The following is a 17127-nucleotide window of genomic DNA, read 5'->3' on the forward strand; positions in this document are numbered from 1 at the left end:
ATACTTACAGAGTTACAGTCAAGGCTCCACTGCCCAATCGAGCCTTAACCCTAACGCCGCAACTCCGGCGATCTGCCGTCCGAATAAACCGATGGATAAAAACGTCTCCTTTGAATCGATTATCTCCCTCCTTTTCCTCATACTTTTCTCCTCCGCCGTCATCGCGGCGAACAGTAACTACCAATCAACCTACATCGTCCACGTGTCACCATCACTCCGGCCACCAAGTTCCCCGTCGTCCTCCCACTGGTATTCTTCCACTCTCCGCTCCCTCCCACAGTACCCAACCCCGGAGATCCTCTACACCTATGAGCTCGTCGCAGCAGGCTTCTCAGCCCGCCTATCCACTACCCAGGCTGCCGCCCTCCGCCGGCTCCCCCATATCCTCTCTGTCGTGCACGACCGCCCTCGCTCTCTCCACACCACCCACACACCCTCCTTCCTCAACCTCTCGCCCTCCTCCGGCATCTGGCCTTTCTCCTCCTACGCCTCTTCCGTCGTCATCGCCCTCCTCGACACCGGCATCTCCCCTTCCTCTGCTTCTTTCCTCGCCGATCCCACCCTCCCCTCTCCCCCCTCCACTTTCCACTCCTCTTGCGCCTTCCCCAATTCCTCCCTATGCAACAACAAGCTGATCTCCGCAAAATTCTTCTGCAAGGGCTATGAGGCCGCCCTCGGTCATCCCATCGATGAGACCCTCGAGTCCCGATCACCGTTAGACACCGAAGGCCACGGCAGCCACACCGCTTCTACCGCTGCCGGCGCCGTCGTCTCCGACGCCAGCTTATTCGGCTATGCCCGCGGAGAAGCTCGCGGAATCGCCACTAACGCCCACATCGCCGTGTACAAGATTTGCTGGGCACCTGGTTGCTTCGACTCTGACATTCTTGCTGCCATGGACGCCGCCGTTGCGGACGGCGCTAACGTCATCTCACTGTCCGTTGGCTCAAACGGCTATGCCCCGGCGTATTACCGCGACTCGATAGCCGTTGGCGCCTTCGGCGCAGCCCGTCACGGCGTTGTAGTGTCCTGCTCCGCAGGCAACTCCGGCCCCTATTCCTACACCGCGGTAAACATCGCGCCGTGGATTATAACCGTCGGGGCTTCGAGCCTCGATCGCGAATTCCCCGCCGATGTTGTCCTTGGCGACGGGAATGTTTATAAAGGAGTATCCCTCTACTCCGGTGACGATAATATCACCGTCGTAGGTTTACCCCTCGTGTACGCCGGCGACCTGGGGTCTCGGCTATGCCTTTCTGGGTATCTGGATTCATCAAAAGCAGCCGGCAAGATCGTACTTTGCGAACGCGGCGGCAACGCACGCGTGGAAAAGGGAAGCGCAGTCAAGATCGCCGGCGGTGCCGGCATGATCCTTGCAAATAGTGACGACTATGGCGACGAGCTTACCGCGGATTCTCACCTCATCCCCGCAACCATGGTCGGAGCTTTCGCCGGTGACAAGATCCGCACTTACATAAGCACGGCGTCATCTCCGACCGCCACCATTGTTTTCCGGGGAACGGTCATTGGCAGCGACCCTCCGGCACCAAAGGTGGCGTCTTTCTCAAGCCGCGGCCCCAACTACCGTACACCGGAGATTCTGAAACCCGATGTGATCGCACCAGGCATCAACATATTAGCAGCGTGGACCGACGCGGCCAGCCCAACGAACCTTGACAACGACCCGAGGAGAGTCGCATACAACATAATCTCAGGGACTTCCATGTCCTGCCCGCACGTCTCCGGCGTCGCAGCGCTCCTCCGCGGCGCCCATCCGGATTGGAGCCCTGCGGCCATTAAATCCGCTCTCATCACCACAGCCTACAACCTCGACAACTCCGGCAATACCATCAAGGATCTCTCCACCGCCGAGGAGTCAACGCCATTCGTCCGCGGCGCCGGCCATGTGGATCCCAACAAAGCCCTGGACCCTGGCTTGGTCTACGACGCCGGCTTTGAGGACTACATTGCTTTCCTCTGCTCCATTGGTTACAGCTCGAGCCAGATTGCGGTGTTCACAAGGGATGAAACTAGCGTGGATTGTTCCTCAAAGGCCTTATCGAATCCTGGAGCACTCAACTACGCATCGTTTTCTGTCGTTTTCTCGAATATCAGAGATGTGATTACTTACAGTAGAACAGTGAAGAACGTCGGCTTGGGATATTCTAGTTCTGTGAAATATAAGGTGGAGGTTGCTAGCCCGGCGGGAGTGAGTGTGAAGGTGACGCCGAGCGAGCTGGTGTTTGATCTTGTGAACTCGAGCTTGTCTTATGAGATAACGTTTGCTTCCACGGCTGGATCTGAAGCGGAGGGTTCTAATCAGTTTGGCTGGATTTCTTGGAATGATGGAGTTCATGAGGTGAGGAGCCCCATCGCCGTTACTTGGCGCCATAGCTATGTTTCATCTGAGTGAGTTCTGTAAGATCAGCGCCATGGTTGCAGGACTACTACCAATTGCGTATTTGAATATTGTACTTTACCTTAAACGCCGACTATGTATGCTGTACTCTTTGTAGCTCTTACTAAGCTTATTATAATAGGATTTCTCAGCATGGGCAGAAGGAAAATGTGTTGGGTTTGCTGCCCATCCGCAGAAATAGATTGTGGAAGGTATGCTCCATTAATCTGTGATCTATTAAGAAGAAATTTATAAGAAAGGGAGCATTGTATAATTTCTTTGCCAAATTCTATACTCTTGCTATTACCATATTATCATATGTAATAAAGATCTTGTAATTATAGTATTGGAAATTTTGAATTGGATTGCATCAATTTCTATGTTTATGTGCTTTTGGGTGGCTTCAACTTGCCTTGATTCTACCAATTTGCATAATGGATTGTTTCATTTATTAAAGGCTTTTATGAGGTCCTTTGATGGGAGAAATTATTTTGTGCGGCGTCGAACATAGCTCTACATCTGGAGACTAACCAGAATATCGCTTGATACTGCGCTCGGTATTGCTGACGTGACTCATTCTGATTGATCTCCGGATAGCGTTCGACGAATAATTTCTCCTTTGTGATGGAGAGATTATTACATTATAAATTTATACACAGAGGAATGGTAGTATAATTGCCTGGCAAGTAGCAGATACTATAATTATACCTCTACATACAAATAAAATGCAACTGTTTTTATTCTTCAGTTAGACAACCACTTTTAGCATAAATAGCTTCCTACAATTATGGGCCTGGCTAATTTTATTGAAAAAATGAAGAAGACCAAATAAAGAAAGCTAACATATAATTTTTAAGCTTAGCCATGGCTCTATCTAGGTTTATTCCGCACCTGTAGCTCATCTCCTTTAGCTTGAATGTGAGATACACTTAACTGCACAGCCTATCCAATTCTTTTTGTCGAATTTTAGCTCTCAAATGAGAGCTTTCTCTTAAGCTCTAGGGTGCCTTATTTGCCCAGAGATGACGAAGCAAAATAGCTTTGAAACTTCTCTTGCAATGGTCCCTTGTAGCGAGTGACGAGCGAGGAAGATGAAATCCAGATCATCCACTCTAACTTTGATGAACGGCATGGATTCATCCAAGTATTTTGTGTATGACACAATATGGATCGTCCAATCTTTTTGATAAGATGGCTCCAATTTAATATGAATTATTTTGATTTAGGGCTTCGTTTGGGACGACTTTTTTATTTCTTAAAACAACTTTTCAATACAAAATTTTTAATTTTTATACGAAAAAATTGCTTTAAGAAGCAGTAAGAAAACTGTCCTAAACGAAGCCTTAATCTTGTGTTTTAGCCACGTACCAATCAGCTGCTGCCACATATTAAAGTGCAAATCCAGTTAGCTAATTGCTTGTATCCTACTTAGGAGAATTTAGAAATGCATATAAATAAAAAAAATTCTGAAATAAATTGCATTAAATTTTCATTTATCCTATTTAAGAAAACATATAAATGCATATAAATTCTTTTTTTTGGGAAACTTAGGGGCAAAAGCCCATTCATTGATAAGAAAAAAACTAGTTACATGTGTAGGAAAAGAAAAAAGAGGTGAAAAAACACCTCAGAACTATGTCAGCCACAAAATTTACACATGTCAAAAAGAAAAACACCAAAAAAATGGTAGCTGTGATAGTTGGGCTCAGTGTTGAAAACCAATTGCTGAAGCCAGATAATATCAGAGCTCCCGGTTGCAGATGTTGCCGTCCAATTGCAGTGGTTGCAAACCACCGCCATCCTGGGAGCAGCCCAGCAATTGAGCATCATTGCCCCCAGCTCCAAAACCCCAGCGGGACGCATCCAATAACTCCACAGAAGCCTCCAATAGAAACAGAAAATCATATAAGCTAAAAAAAAACTGGAAAACCAATTGATAAAAATTGTGCAGCTCCTTAAAACAGATCCTGTATTAAATGAGCATCTCTCCATTTAAAGGCTTTAGCCAAAATCGCCTTTTTGATCTTCCCACACACTTCCAAATTTCAAAAGAAAAAAAGAGATGAATTTATTCGCTCTTTTATATCAGGCATGTCGAGAGTTCTGCTAAGAATTATCTTGGAGCTATGATTGAATACTTGAAGAGAGCATTGATGTCCAGAGATTTTGTGCTGTCAGAATGGATGCATAAATATAGGCATATTGGGGACGGTAACATCTTATTTTGGCAAACTATCAGCGAATATGATTTAGAAATAATTACAAACTAAAAAGAAAAATACATAAGTGGTTACATCTCTAAAGCTAGGGTGGGCATTGTGATCTTTATTGTGTATTAAAAGAGAAGCTTTGATAGAACATTGACTAAACAAATTATGTAGGAATATTTCTGACTTGTGAATCAAAGAAGCCTGCGAGTAAGGAAAAACCCATCACATTGCAAGTATTCAAATTGTGTCTTTGAGATCTTGTTGTGTCAAGCCAATTATGAAACTCCATGATAAATATAGCATTACTAATAGAAACTCTTATCATTTTTTCCTCAACCTGCAGTTCAAATGGAACATTATTATTGATATTTTAGCACCAACGTTATTCATAATTTCGGATTTCACAATAGCAGTATATCCTCTATTCAATGGGCATTAGAATATCATTACGTATCCAAACAACTCTGAAGTTGTTATTGATATTGGCATCCATTCTGCTTATAAGGTTCTATTCTATTGAGATATAAACCTATCTTTACATTTTTTTGGTGCCATCAAATGTATTCTTCCTAATTGAGAACTTGTAGTCTTGTTCTTATTTACCATCAAGTTTATTCTTCCCAATTGAGAGCATGTAGACTTGCTCTTATTTATTTGATTCAAAGGTGCAAAGATGTGACAACCTTTTTCTATAGATGGCGATCTATCTTTAGTTGAAAACTAGAGATGTCCCCTCTGCAAGAGATATACCATGCCATACTCTATGCTGACTCCATGGCTCTTTTGCTTGAAGACCCTGTTCACCTTTTTTTAAAGTATTGTTACTCTCTAGAGACTATTACTACTAATTTGGGATTCTGTAACATTCAATTTTAGAACTCTTATACCCCCCTCCCCTCCACTCCTCAAATTTATAACATCACCTCTTTCTCCATCTTTGAGCTGCTTTTCCTGTCACCATGCTCTCCATCTATTTTATGGCTTATCACATTTGGAGAGCCGAGAATAACATTCTTTTTGGCAAGAGGAGGACCCTATGGGTAAGCCTCGTCGTGTTATTGCATCTAACCTCTCAATATTCATCTCAAACAATTATTAGAACAATCCTTGACCTAAACTTATCAATATTATCGCAAGATAACTTTGTGCTCTCTAACTTAAGTCTTTGATTGGTAGCCTTGGTTGAACTTGCAAATTGTTGTTACGTAGTTATGGCCAATGTTTTTTTTTTTTTTGACATCTTACTTATTTTTTCTGGGCTTAGTGCATCATTATAAAATTTTAGTGTTACCTCATTTTGTGTCTTTAGTTATTGTGAAAGTTTTGTTATTCAACCTTTTAATTACTCCAATTATCTATTGTTGCTATCAGGCTAAGCTATCTGGTCACCATTTATCTGGTGCACAAGTTTTGTCAGATGTAGTTGTGGAGTGTTATTGGTTTCTTGCATTGGTTAATTTTTTACTACTTGCTCAACAGTGTTCTTGAGTATTCCAGATGATTTATTTCTCTAACTTTTATATAGACAATATGCTTTGGTATGTAGTTTTTTTGGTTCAATGTTTTTTTCTTTTTTTGTTCTAGCATTGAATGGCTTAAACTATTTTGGAAAACCACTTTTGAGGATATGATGATTGACTATGGGCCTTTAGTCTAACCGCTCCCCTCTCCCTCCCTCCCTTAATCCCACATTGTCTCCCATTCTCCCCTCTTCTATACTCTTTCGATCTTTGTGCTTGTTAGTTTTGTGTGGAATTTGATTATGTCAATATTTTGGGTTGTACTATTGATTCAGATCTCAATTTTGTCTGTCGAGCTCGATGAGGAGCTCGATAGGGGTCGTAGGGGGCATTGCGCACCTTGCTTGGGGGTGAAGCTAAAAAAAAATATTCTATCCATATAGTTATACAGCGGCACAACACTGTATGTTGGAGTTCGAAGCTTGGGTTGGAGATAGATAGTGGAGTGTTGCGGCACTCCAGCCCAAGCATCGCCATGTTGCAAGTCTGGCGGAGCAGTTTTTTTCCCTCTTCTTCTTATTTTACTTGAAGGGTTTCGTCTCTTATCTATTTTTAAGTATATCTCTATATCTGTTTTGAGTTGACAATTGTGTGAGAAAAAACAAAAGAGAGAGAGCGAGAAAAGATATTTCAACAATTTCTCCCAATTTTTCGGATGAATTTCTTGATGTGGTGTAGCTTCATAGTTGTTTTCCTGGTTTCAAGTTTTTGCATGTTAAATGCCGGAGCACTTTTCTGTTTCTTTTTCTTATTTGTTTTTCATTGTGTGGTTTACTTCCCAATAGGTATGTTGTCTGTACTTAATTCCTTTATGGTTTTTTTCTTCATTACTGACTAGGCTATTATCCCTATTTTTATCAATAAATTGTACCGATACCTAAATTTTCATCAACAAAACAAAATACTGTTATAATGAGTGTAAGCCTTTTATGTATGTACAAACTCTATATCATAAAGGAATTAAGGCAACAACTAATATAATTATATCTTTAATTTTTACAAGACGATACTAACATGCCAGATATAAAGAATTGCCTTGCAGCTAAGAAAATGTCTTACATCCTGATAATATTTAACTTGTGACGTTTTTCCCAATATTCTCAGCGGGACAAGATCCAACTGTGAGTAGATGACACATCCCAGGCAGGCCAACCACATCCATATTCAATCTAGTGCACAACAATAAATTCATAAATTCCCCATTTCAGTAGCTGCTGTAAACCACATAATTCAAAGGCCTCAACATCATCTATGTGCAAAAAAAAAGGAAAAAGAAAGAGCTTACAATTATTATGAGAAACCTTATTTTCAATATTCTTCGAATGGAAAAAGCCAGAACAAAAATCGATCTAGATAGCAGCTGCTTGATAAACAATAAAGCCAAGGTCCAACTCTTAGAACAAGCTCCAGGCATAAGAGATGGGACTTCTTACTTGATGTTCTCCATCACTCCATGTAATTGAACCAAACTTCATCTCTGCTTCACTGCCTTTTCCTATCTTCGAAGTGAAGGTCACAGTATATTTCAATTTTTGCCCTTCCTGCCTAAAAACAAGCTTTGCTGGCTTCACCTTCACTCCAACAGAAGCTGGTCTGTCGATCTCGACGCTGTAAACAGATCCTGTCGGGCCAACATTGGTCACCACACGAGTGTATTTAACTGCTTTCCCGGATTTGGGACTGAAAACTATGGAGAATGAAGGGTAGTTGAGGTTGCCATGGTTTGCTAGTTTTCTAGAACATGTAATATTTGATCTTTTGGTGATGGATTGAATGAGCTGTAGGTTGGGTTCAATGGAGCAAAGGAAGGCAATGTAGTCATCAAGTTTAATATCATATATGAGGCCTGGGTTGAGGGCCTTCTGTGGATTAACATAGCCGGATCCATATGCTAGTGGAGTGGCAATGGAACCATCAGCATCAACTAGGCTAGATCCTGTATTATCCATAACATAGGCAGTGGTCATCAGTGCAGACTTGATGGCACTAGGACTCCAGAAAGGATGCGCAGACTTCAGCAGAGCAGCAATGCCACTGATGTGTGGGCATGACATGGATGTTCCTGGATGCACGCATTTTGCATTTAGAGGCTTTCTTGATAAAAATTGAATGTGAAGTAAACTGTTTTCATGCAAAGTATTCTTTTTTTTTTTTGTTTCATTCGTATAAATAGATGAAGTAAAATTATTTGCATAGTTCATTTTCTGTACAAATCTGCAGGTGTTCACTTCAAAGGTAATAAAACTTTATACATACTGATTTACAATAACATAACTAAAGTTTAAATGTTAGTGTCCATTGTCTTGTTTTCTGTAGAAAGGGATGGGAAAGCAAGAGTCTGGTCTGATATTCTCTAAGAGCAATGTCTTAAGCATCCCCCTCCCTCTCCTCTTCGCCACCCCACTTAAACTTGCCTTCGGCCTTCCATAGAGCTCTCGCACTGAACTGCCTCTTTCAAATAATTTCTACAGCCACTATATCCACAGTCGCGATGTTAACTGTTGGATCTTGGGAGGAAGCTTGAGCTTTTTGATGTGAGAGAGAGAGAGAGAGAGAGAGAGAGAGAGAGAGTAGGGAATTAGAGTAATCTTTATTACTTGGCTTGGGATCACAATATTACAACCCTTATGCCTATTTAAAGAGAAAATAGACTACAATAATAACATAAACTTAAGAAACAATCTAACCTAAAATTGGATTAAAACACAATAATCTCCACATTGGCCCAAGTTTTATAATATTTCAGAATCAATCCATTCATTATCCAAACCTGCTGCTACTGCTACATTTGCATCTTTTACAAGCTCAGCTCTTTGCCATTTCAACAAATTTGAGCAGTTTCTCTTGAAGTACCCCTCTTTATGGTGGTGGGCAGACAAAAGTTTATTTTAGGATATAGGGCAAAAAGAAACTTTTAAGAGGGGGCAAAATTATAAAACAACTCATTCTATTAACTTGACATTTATTTCTCAGGGTGGGCAAAATGGCTGGGTTCCGCCCCTGATTTCAGATGTGCCACTAACAATCCTGTCAATAATCTCCTAATAAGATCTTATCATGACTTTCCTCTCATCTTCTTTATGGTGGTGAGTTTTAGACTATATGAGCAAGTTCTGTTCATGGAGAGATTATTACATGCAGAGATCGGATATAGAGAAGCATTCGGTTTTGTCTCTATGAATAGTAAGCACAGTGTTGAACAGTAAAAATACAGTGATGAAAAATAACTGAGCTTTTACTATTCACATAGACAAAATAGAATGTTTCTCTATGTTCGATCTCCACACGTAATAATCTCTCCTATTGATGGCCTTCCCCTAATGACATATCATCATGATCTTCTCTCCTCAAACACTATTGTCACGTTACTGCCCTTCATCATGAGATTCCATTGTGACTTTTTCTTAGCATGCGTGCGTGAGAGATGAGATTAATGGAATAGTATCGTATATAAGTAGTAATGATTCAATATTAAATATGTAAATAAAATAATTTTGAGTGTTGTGTTTAGATAAAATGCAAGTATGCAATTAACCAAGCTGAGGCAATAGTTCCCAAAAAAAGAAGACCAGTGTGTAATTAACAAAGCAGATGTACTAGTTCTCACCGGACAAGATATTGAATTCCGATCTCCTCCCATCATTTTCCAACCCGGTAGGCCCAATCGATCCGGACCATCCAGCCAATATGTTCACCCCTGGTCCGATCAAATCCGGTTTCAGAATATCTGGTACAACCGTGTTCGGTCCCCTCGAACTGAAAGCAGCCACCACCGGCGACGGCCTGATGTCTACCACCGTTCCACCAAAAGAAAGCAAAGCCGTTGGATTCGAAACCGAAGTCGCATATTTCCTAACTTTATCTCCTTCTCCCAATCCCAATGCCACCACCGGCAGCAAGTGGCTGTCGGCAATCAATTCCTCCCCATTAGCCGCAGTATTAGCCAGTATCATTCCAACTCCTCCGGCATCCTTCACCACTTGCCCTTTCTCAACCCTCGCATTGACTCCTCTGTCGCAGAAAACCACTTTACCTTTCACTTCTGCCGGGTCCAGACTACCGGACAAGCACAGTTTGCTGTTGTTATTGGCTTTGGATTGAAATCCTTTTCCATAGACGACAGGTGCAGGATTCTCGCCCATGCCATTCCCGCTGTAGAGGGAGACGCCGGCGAAGCGCTTCCCGTTGCCGAGAGTAGCATAAGCAGGGAAGTCGCGGTCAAGTGTTCCGGCACCGACGGTGGTGATCCAAGGGGCGGTGTTAGTGAGCGTTGAGCGAGCGGGGCCAGAGTTACCGGCGGAGCAAGCGATAAAGACGCCGCGGGCAACGGCAGCGAGGGCCCCGACGGCGATGGGGTCGCGGGAGAACGGAGCAGAGCTGCCGCCGAGGGAGAGGGAGAGGACGTCGACGCCGTCGTCGAGGGCCTGCTCCATGGCGGCAAGGATGTCGGAGCCGTAGCAGCCAGTGGACCAGCAGACCTTGTAGGCCGCAAGGCGTGCAAGGGGAGCCATGCCGCGTGCGGTGCCGCGAGCGTAGCCAAAGAGACTGGCGTTGAGGGCTAGTGAACCGGCGGCGGTAGATGCCGTGTGTGTGCCGTGCCCATCTTGGTCACGGGCAGAGAAATTTTCGGATTCTCCTCCGGTAGCGGCGGCATGGAAGCCGCGAGAGAAGGAGCGAGCGCCGATGAGCTTGCGGTTGCATAGGGAAGGGAGGAAGTCGATGGAGGACTCGCATTGGCCGCGCCATCGGGAGGGGATAGGGGGGAGGCCAGAGTCTGAGAAGAAGGGAGATTCAGGCCATACGCCAGTGTCGAGGACGCCGATGATGACATCGGAGGAAAGGGAGGAGGTTACGGGTGGGGAAAAAGGTGGGAGGCCGAGGAATAGGGGTGTGCGGGTGGTCAGCGGAAGGAGGAGCGGGTCAGGGAGGACGAGTAGGACGGAGGGGTGAGCGTGAAGAAGTGGGAGATGGTGGGGGAGGAAGGAGGCAGCAAAGGCTGGGAAGAGAGAGGAGTAGGAGTAGAGAAGGTGGCGGGAAGGATCTATGGAGAGGGATTGAAGATCGGTGGCGTACCAGAGCGAATGGGATTTTATTGGAGTGGGTTTCAGAGAAGGGTTCATAAAGACAATGTAGGTGGTCTGGTTATTAGAGGAGGAGAAGGTGGCTATGGAGGAAAGGAGGACGACCAGGAAGAAAAATATGAATGGAGCCATGGCTGCCGTTTGGTAGTGAGCGAGAGCATGCGTTGGGTTCCTTATATATAGCGAATCGCGGTCTGTGAAGGCTAGGGAGTGATTCTGTGAACGAGTGGATATAATCATATAAATAGGCAGATATCATCAGCTTTTTATTTATTTGTGCATGTTTGTAATATTTAAATTAATTTTTTGTTCTACTTAGAAAATCTAACAGGAAATCAAAGGCTTGCTTCGCGACCCTCGGGATTCAAAAGGATAGATCTAATCATCAAATGATGATCAATATAAAATTTATTCTGCATAGAGCTAGGAATGTCCTTTGGAGACCAGCCACAATGCGCACATTCTTTTTTGCTCGATATTATTGTGTACCGGCATTCTGATTGATCTATGAATCGTCCAATGTCTGCACAGAATAATTTTTCTGATGAATAGGTATTACTCCCATTCGAGGCTATGTTATCAATCACTTCCTCTGGATGGAAATGACAACTAGGATTACAAATCTTTCTTATCAATGACGGATATATAAGGCTGGGTTGATATTTTGTCCATTATAAACCCAGAACCTTATTATTTTCCAAATTGATCTTCTGCTTTTCAAGTTATTTTATATATCTTCTCGAGCATTACATATTTTTGCAGGAGTTTAGATCATCTCCAATAAAAAATCACATTTTACACTCCAAAATACGCACTATATTTTTAACATCAAAAAGATATTCTTTCTCCAATCGGAAGAAACGCGTACGTTGGACCTCTACCTCACAAAAAATTGCGCTGAATCTGGCGTTCGGTAGGAGCTCCGCGGCCACTTCGAACGCTCTGTTTGGGGTCCAGTTGGAGATGCCCTTATACTTTATTTTTTACTTAGGCTTCGTTTGGGAAGGCTTTCTTGTTGCTTCTTAAAGCTGCTTTCTAGTACAAATTTTTTAATTATTGAACTAAAAAACTGCTTCAAGAAGCAGCAAGAAAGCTGTCCCAAACAAAGCCTTAATCTTTTACATGTTCTTAAGTTGCTCTTTTTGGGCAATGTCTCCATATAATTATGTTTTATAGTCAATAAAAAGAGGGTGCTATGCCCTTAATTTCCCCCCAAAATTAAAATCATATTAGGTAATACAGACAGATTTGATTAATAAGGGCCAACTTAAACTTTTTGCTCTAATATAATTATTCACCATTTAAATAAATTTTATCAAATGAATATTGAAATTCAACGATAAAAAAATATGACCTAATCATTATCTGTTTCATACTTTTCATCCAAAGGATTATTCAAGAAAGCCCAAAAAATTTTCAAATTGTCTCAAACATGAAAAGACATATATAAATTAACATAAAGGTTTCTTTTGCAATATTTGTTTTAACACCATAGAAAGAAAAAAATTTCTTCAATTTGATATAAAGTGGTCTGGTTTACAAATTACAACCTTAAATGGACCAGATATGAGTGATGCACAGATAATTGTTTCCATAATATGGGTTTGTTAGTGAAAAAACTTTGCATGGCTTTATTTATGAATAAAACAGATAATGTCGCTTTAAAGCCAATAAAATATTCGAGTTTTTCTTATAATGCTGATGCAATAAAAATAATTAAAGTATACTTTAATGCAAAATTGAATCCTTTCTCTCTCTCTTTTTTTTTTTTTTTTTTTTTTTTTTTTTTTTTTTTTTTTTTTTTAATTAGGGCCAATTAAAGCAAGCTCATACATAGATTATATATATAAGATTGGCTCGGACGCGGGCGCACGGGTTGTGGCACTCAAGCATTTGTCTTGCACCACTGTGACGCCATATCTAAGTCGTTACGGTGCTCTGCTCTTTGTCGTTCAGCGCTAGGACGCATGAGAACAAAGTGCTGGGGAGCTCGGGTATGTTGCACTGGAGCGTTATATGGGGAAAAAAATTCGTGTGCAAACCACCCAAACACAAACAAGGGGTATCCTCCCCCCCAACGAACACGAGAAACTTGAGGTCCAAGGCAACATACCAATCTGATTGATCAACACAGTCATATTCCACACATAACATTATTAGAGTCATAGGTGGAGAAGATTTGTAAGTGAACTGAAAATAGTAAGAATGATGTCCCAAACTAAGCCTAAAAAATTTATATTAAGACCAAGATCAAATCAATTCAGAGTCTTAAAATCTTTCTCTAAGCATTGCTCTAAATCTGTTCCATCTTACTCCAATATGTACAATTAAGAAAAGAAGAAGAAGAATCTATTAATGATTAATTCAGCACTTTGAGCAGAAAGTATGGCCCCTTGAAGCAATGAAGTAGTGGCGAACCAATTTGTAGTGAGAAACCTGTTAATTATTCCTCCATGGTTGAAAAGAACAGTGGAATTAGGTCTTCTCCCACCACCCATTAGGCCATTAGCCATTAGCCATTAGCTACCACTCAAAAACTCTACTAGTTTTAATGCCTCGCATGAGAATTGAGATCAAATACTTTGAAAAATATGATTGATTCTCACATGGGGTATTTATTGAGTGAGCCTGTCCCCTCCTTTTTTATTTTAATATAGATAATATATTTTGTAAGCTTTGCATGAGCATGATGTCAGGTAATCATCATCTGATTTTTTATTTGGACATTTAGGCCAATTAAGACGTACTCGCATACACATTGCAAACACAAGACTCCGAACTCGAGACCGTACCAAGCTGAGTTGTGATCATTTGGTTATTCACTCTTTACTTATTTAGATCATCTACAATCGAACGGGATAAGCATGTATGCCGTCCGCGAGCTCCTCCATCCGAACGTCAAACCCTACGCCATATTCACGTGGTGAACAATGTGACCCCAATATTGGGGTTGTACTTGCTCACCAATGCATTTCTTTTTTTTTTTAATTTAAAAAATTAGTTTATTAAGTATAAGTATTAAGTTTAGGTTCTTTGTTATTAAATAATTAAGACTTAATAATTTATCTATGCATTTTTCAATTTAAAATTTTTTTGACAATTAATTTATTTAAATTAGGTTATTCATTTTAAATAATATAAAATGCTATAGCATAATTAAGATACAACATTAATATATTTGTATTCCGAATTAATTTATCGAACAAGATTTATTTTTGTTAAAAAAATTATAAGTAACTCTAATGCCAAAAATTGATAAATATAAAGATATAGTTAAAAATAAATATAAAAAATATGAGAAAGAATATACGCAAAATATTCATTTTTGTTGTTAAGAAATAAAGTTAGGTTGGAGATAACTTACTATATTTTGAAGTGTACTTACTGAGTTTTGAAGTGAAAAATGAATTTTTCGCTTGGAGATGGCAAATGACTAGATTTAAAAAGGAGCATGTTATTGACTAAAATGAGTTTAAGAATCATATTTAAAAAAATAATTTAAGAAGGAGCAAAATAGCTAAATGATTTGGTGCATTCTGAATACGCTAAATGATTTAATAAGTTAAATTGATAATCCTCTTTCTCCTCCTTTCTCTCTTATTCATTTCTATTATTTTGTTTATTTTAAACCAAATACGCCAAATGATATGAGGCATTCAAAACGCGACAAATCATTTAAAGTAATCAAAATGCGTCAAATCATTTAGTTGTTGTATTCATTTTTAAATTATTTTTAAAAAACGTTCCTTAAACTAATTCAGAATAACTTTCTTACTGCATCTTTATTTAATGACCACTTCAATGCCCAATCAATGGTTTAACGGGCAACTAAGGCTTCATTTGGGATAGTTTCTTACTACTTCTTAAAACAACTTTCTAGTGCAAAAATTAAAATTTTTGTGCTAAAAAACGGCTTTAAAAAGCAATAAAAAATTATCCCAAACAAACCTCGAGTCTATTTATATTTTTAATCTTTTTTTACTTATTTAAATATTTAATCATGATGTATATTTGTTTAATCAATCTAAAGCCTTCCCTCCAATTTAATGAAGGGCCTCACTTGTAATCAACTACAAATACTAGTGAATTCATTCAAATTGGACCAGGCCTCATGATTTTTTCTCTTTTTTAGGAATTTTCCATGTAAAAATATTCATGTCTCTTAAAAATAGTACACCCTATCTTTTTATCTGTATGCAAGATGGATCTTCGTACAAAACTAAGACATTAAAATTTATATTTCTCTACCGCCGCGAATATTCCAGAACGCAACAAAACTATAACTAGCACAGTTGACATCGATTTGATATTTTCGTCATGTGACTTACACACTCCTCCATTCTCACTAATAAACCTAATTGAAATAAACTCTCAAAATCAACATAAACTTTTTTTGAAAAGTATTTGATATGATCGACCTTAAATTCATTTAAATAAAGGTCTAATTTAGTTTAGAATAATTATAATCAAATAATTTTATATGTGATTATATTTATTTCGCTTATTGCTATTTTTTAACTAATATAAAAAATAATCATTATTTAAGTTTCTATAAAATTATTAATAATAATAAAAATTTATACATATTAAATTAAATAATAGAGAAAATAACAACTGACCTGAACGGTCAATGAAAAAGAAAAACCAAATTACCTTAGTAACCAAATCAAATTACTTTTGTCTAACTGGCGACTGTGGTTTACATCTAATTATTTTTCATAATTTTTCAGTTAATTAATTTTTTAATAATAATTACTTCAAAATTTTATCCGCTAAATAACTCTCTCCCATAATTATAAAATATGACAAATTAACTTAATTCCTCTATAATTAGCACACTTGTGAATCATCTTTATTCTTAAAAATAGGAACAAACACATTTCTTCTTTACTCATATGGCATCTTTTTAATCTTCAAATTTATATTGAAGAAAAATTGACCCTTATTTTGGCTTAATCTTGTTTATATAATTTACACAACAAAGTACTTCACTACATTCATGAAATAGGAGCTCCTAAGACTTTTTTTAGGGAGAAATATACAGCGGCATCAATCGAGTAATGAAAGCAGCTAGGCTTTTTTATTCCCCTCTCTCTCTCACACATTTGAGAAATCATTATGTGCGGAGATCGGACAAGAAGAATCGTCCAAATTACTGCATATTTATTGAGTATTTGTAAATACTCAATTAATATTCAACAAATAAGCAAATACTCAGTAATACTCAACAAATACTCACAACTGAATATTTACAAATACGCAACAAGTCCAGACGATTCTCTCTGTCTGGATCACTCCGCACAGAATAATTTCTCCTCCCATTCTCCGACAAAACCACTGCCATTTGCATGGCTTAAGGTACCAGAGCTGTGTACTGTTGTGTTACTTGTGTATCGAGTGATGTAACGTGCTCTCATTCGTCTCCGAACAGTCCGATGCCCGCACAAAATAATTTCTCTATGGATAGGGCCACAAATGTATATGATTTCTAGACATTCCAACTTTGATTCAACATGTCAGTTCAATTAACCTCACATTTTCAGCTATGCATCATTGCTTTTGAAACTATCTTGATGTATGCAAATAATTAATCCAATATTGGATCTTCAAATCATATTATCATCAAGGACATGTTAAATTAGGCAGTGTAACGTACCGAAGTGAAGTGGACCATCTTGATCAGCTCCAAGCCAGATCTTCTCCGGTTCATAGAGGAAACTTAACCATTGATGTAATTAGGCTCACCTCAGATAAACTCTAGAGAAGCTCTTCTGTTATAGGACACCACTTACAGTTGCACTGGTATATAATATTACAGCAATAAATGCTTCGTTTGAGACGGCTTTTTTACTGCTTCTTAAAACAATTTTTTAGTAAAAAAACTGTTTTAAGAAACAATAAAAAAGTCGTTCCAAACG

General features: G+C 39.6%; 2 protein-coding genes across 2 annotated transcripts; one reads left to right on the forward strand and one right to left on the reverse strand.

Moving 5' to 3' along the window:
* On the forward strand, positions 1–2782 carry LOC110110516 (subtilisin-like protease SBT1.4). The gene has a single exon (XM_020842028.2). It carries the CDS (start codon positions 92–94, stop codon positions 2411–2413), a length of 2322 nt encoding a protein of 773 aa, XP_020697687.1. The 5' UTR covers positions 1–91; the 3' UTR covers positions 2414–2782.
* Positions 2783–7073: 4291 nt separating this feature from the next.
* LOC110110565 (subtilisin-like protease SBT1.8) lies at positions 7074–11430 on the reverse strand. The gene is made up of 2 exons (XM_020842094.2): positions 9736–11430; positions 7074–8190 (listed from the first exon to the last, which is right to left on the reverse strand). The coding sequence occupies exons 1-2, from the start codon at positions 11339–11341 to the stop codon at positions 7523–7525; spliced, it is 2274 nt and encodes a 757-aa protein (XP_020697753.1). The 5' UTR covers positions 11342–11430; the 3' UTR covers positions 7074–7522.
* Positions 11431–17127: the final 5697 nt, after the last annotated feature.

The sequence above is a fragment of the Dendrobium catenatum genome, unplaced genomic scaffold (genome assembly GCF_001605985.2).
Source record: "Dendrobium catenatum unplaced genomic scaffold, ASM160598v2 fragScaff_scaffold_898, whole genome shotgun sequence".
NCBI classification, from domain to species: Eukaryota; Viridiplantae; Streptophyta; class Magnoliopsida; order Asparagales; family Orchidaceae; genus Dendrobium; species Dendrobium catenatum.

Excerpts from the sequence above, each read along its gene's own strand:
- LOC110110565 (XM_020842094.2), bottom strand. The coding sequence starts at position 11,341 with ATGGCTCCATTCATATTTTTCTTCCTGGTCGTCCTCCTTTCCTCCATA. Across the intron at positions 8,191-9,735 it reads GGAATTCAATATCTTGTCCG|GAACATCCATGTCATGCCCA; the intron begins GTGAGAACTAGT and ends GCGTGCATCCAG.
- LOC110110516 (XM_020842028.2), top strand. The coding sequence starts at position 92 with ATGGATAAAAACGTCTCCTTTGAATCGATTATCTCCCTCCTTTTCCTC.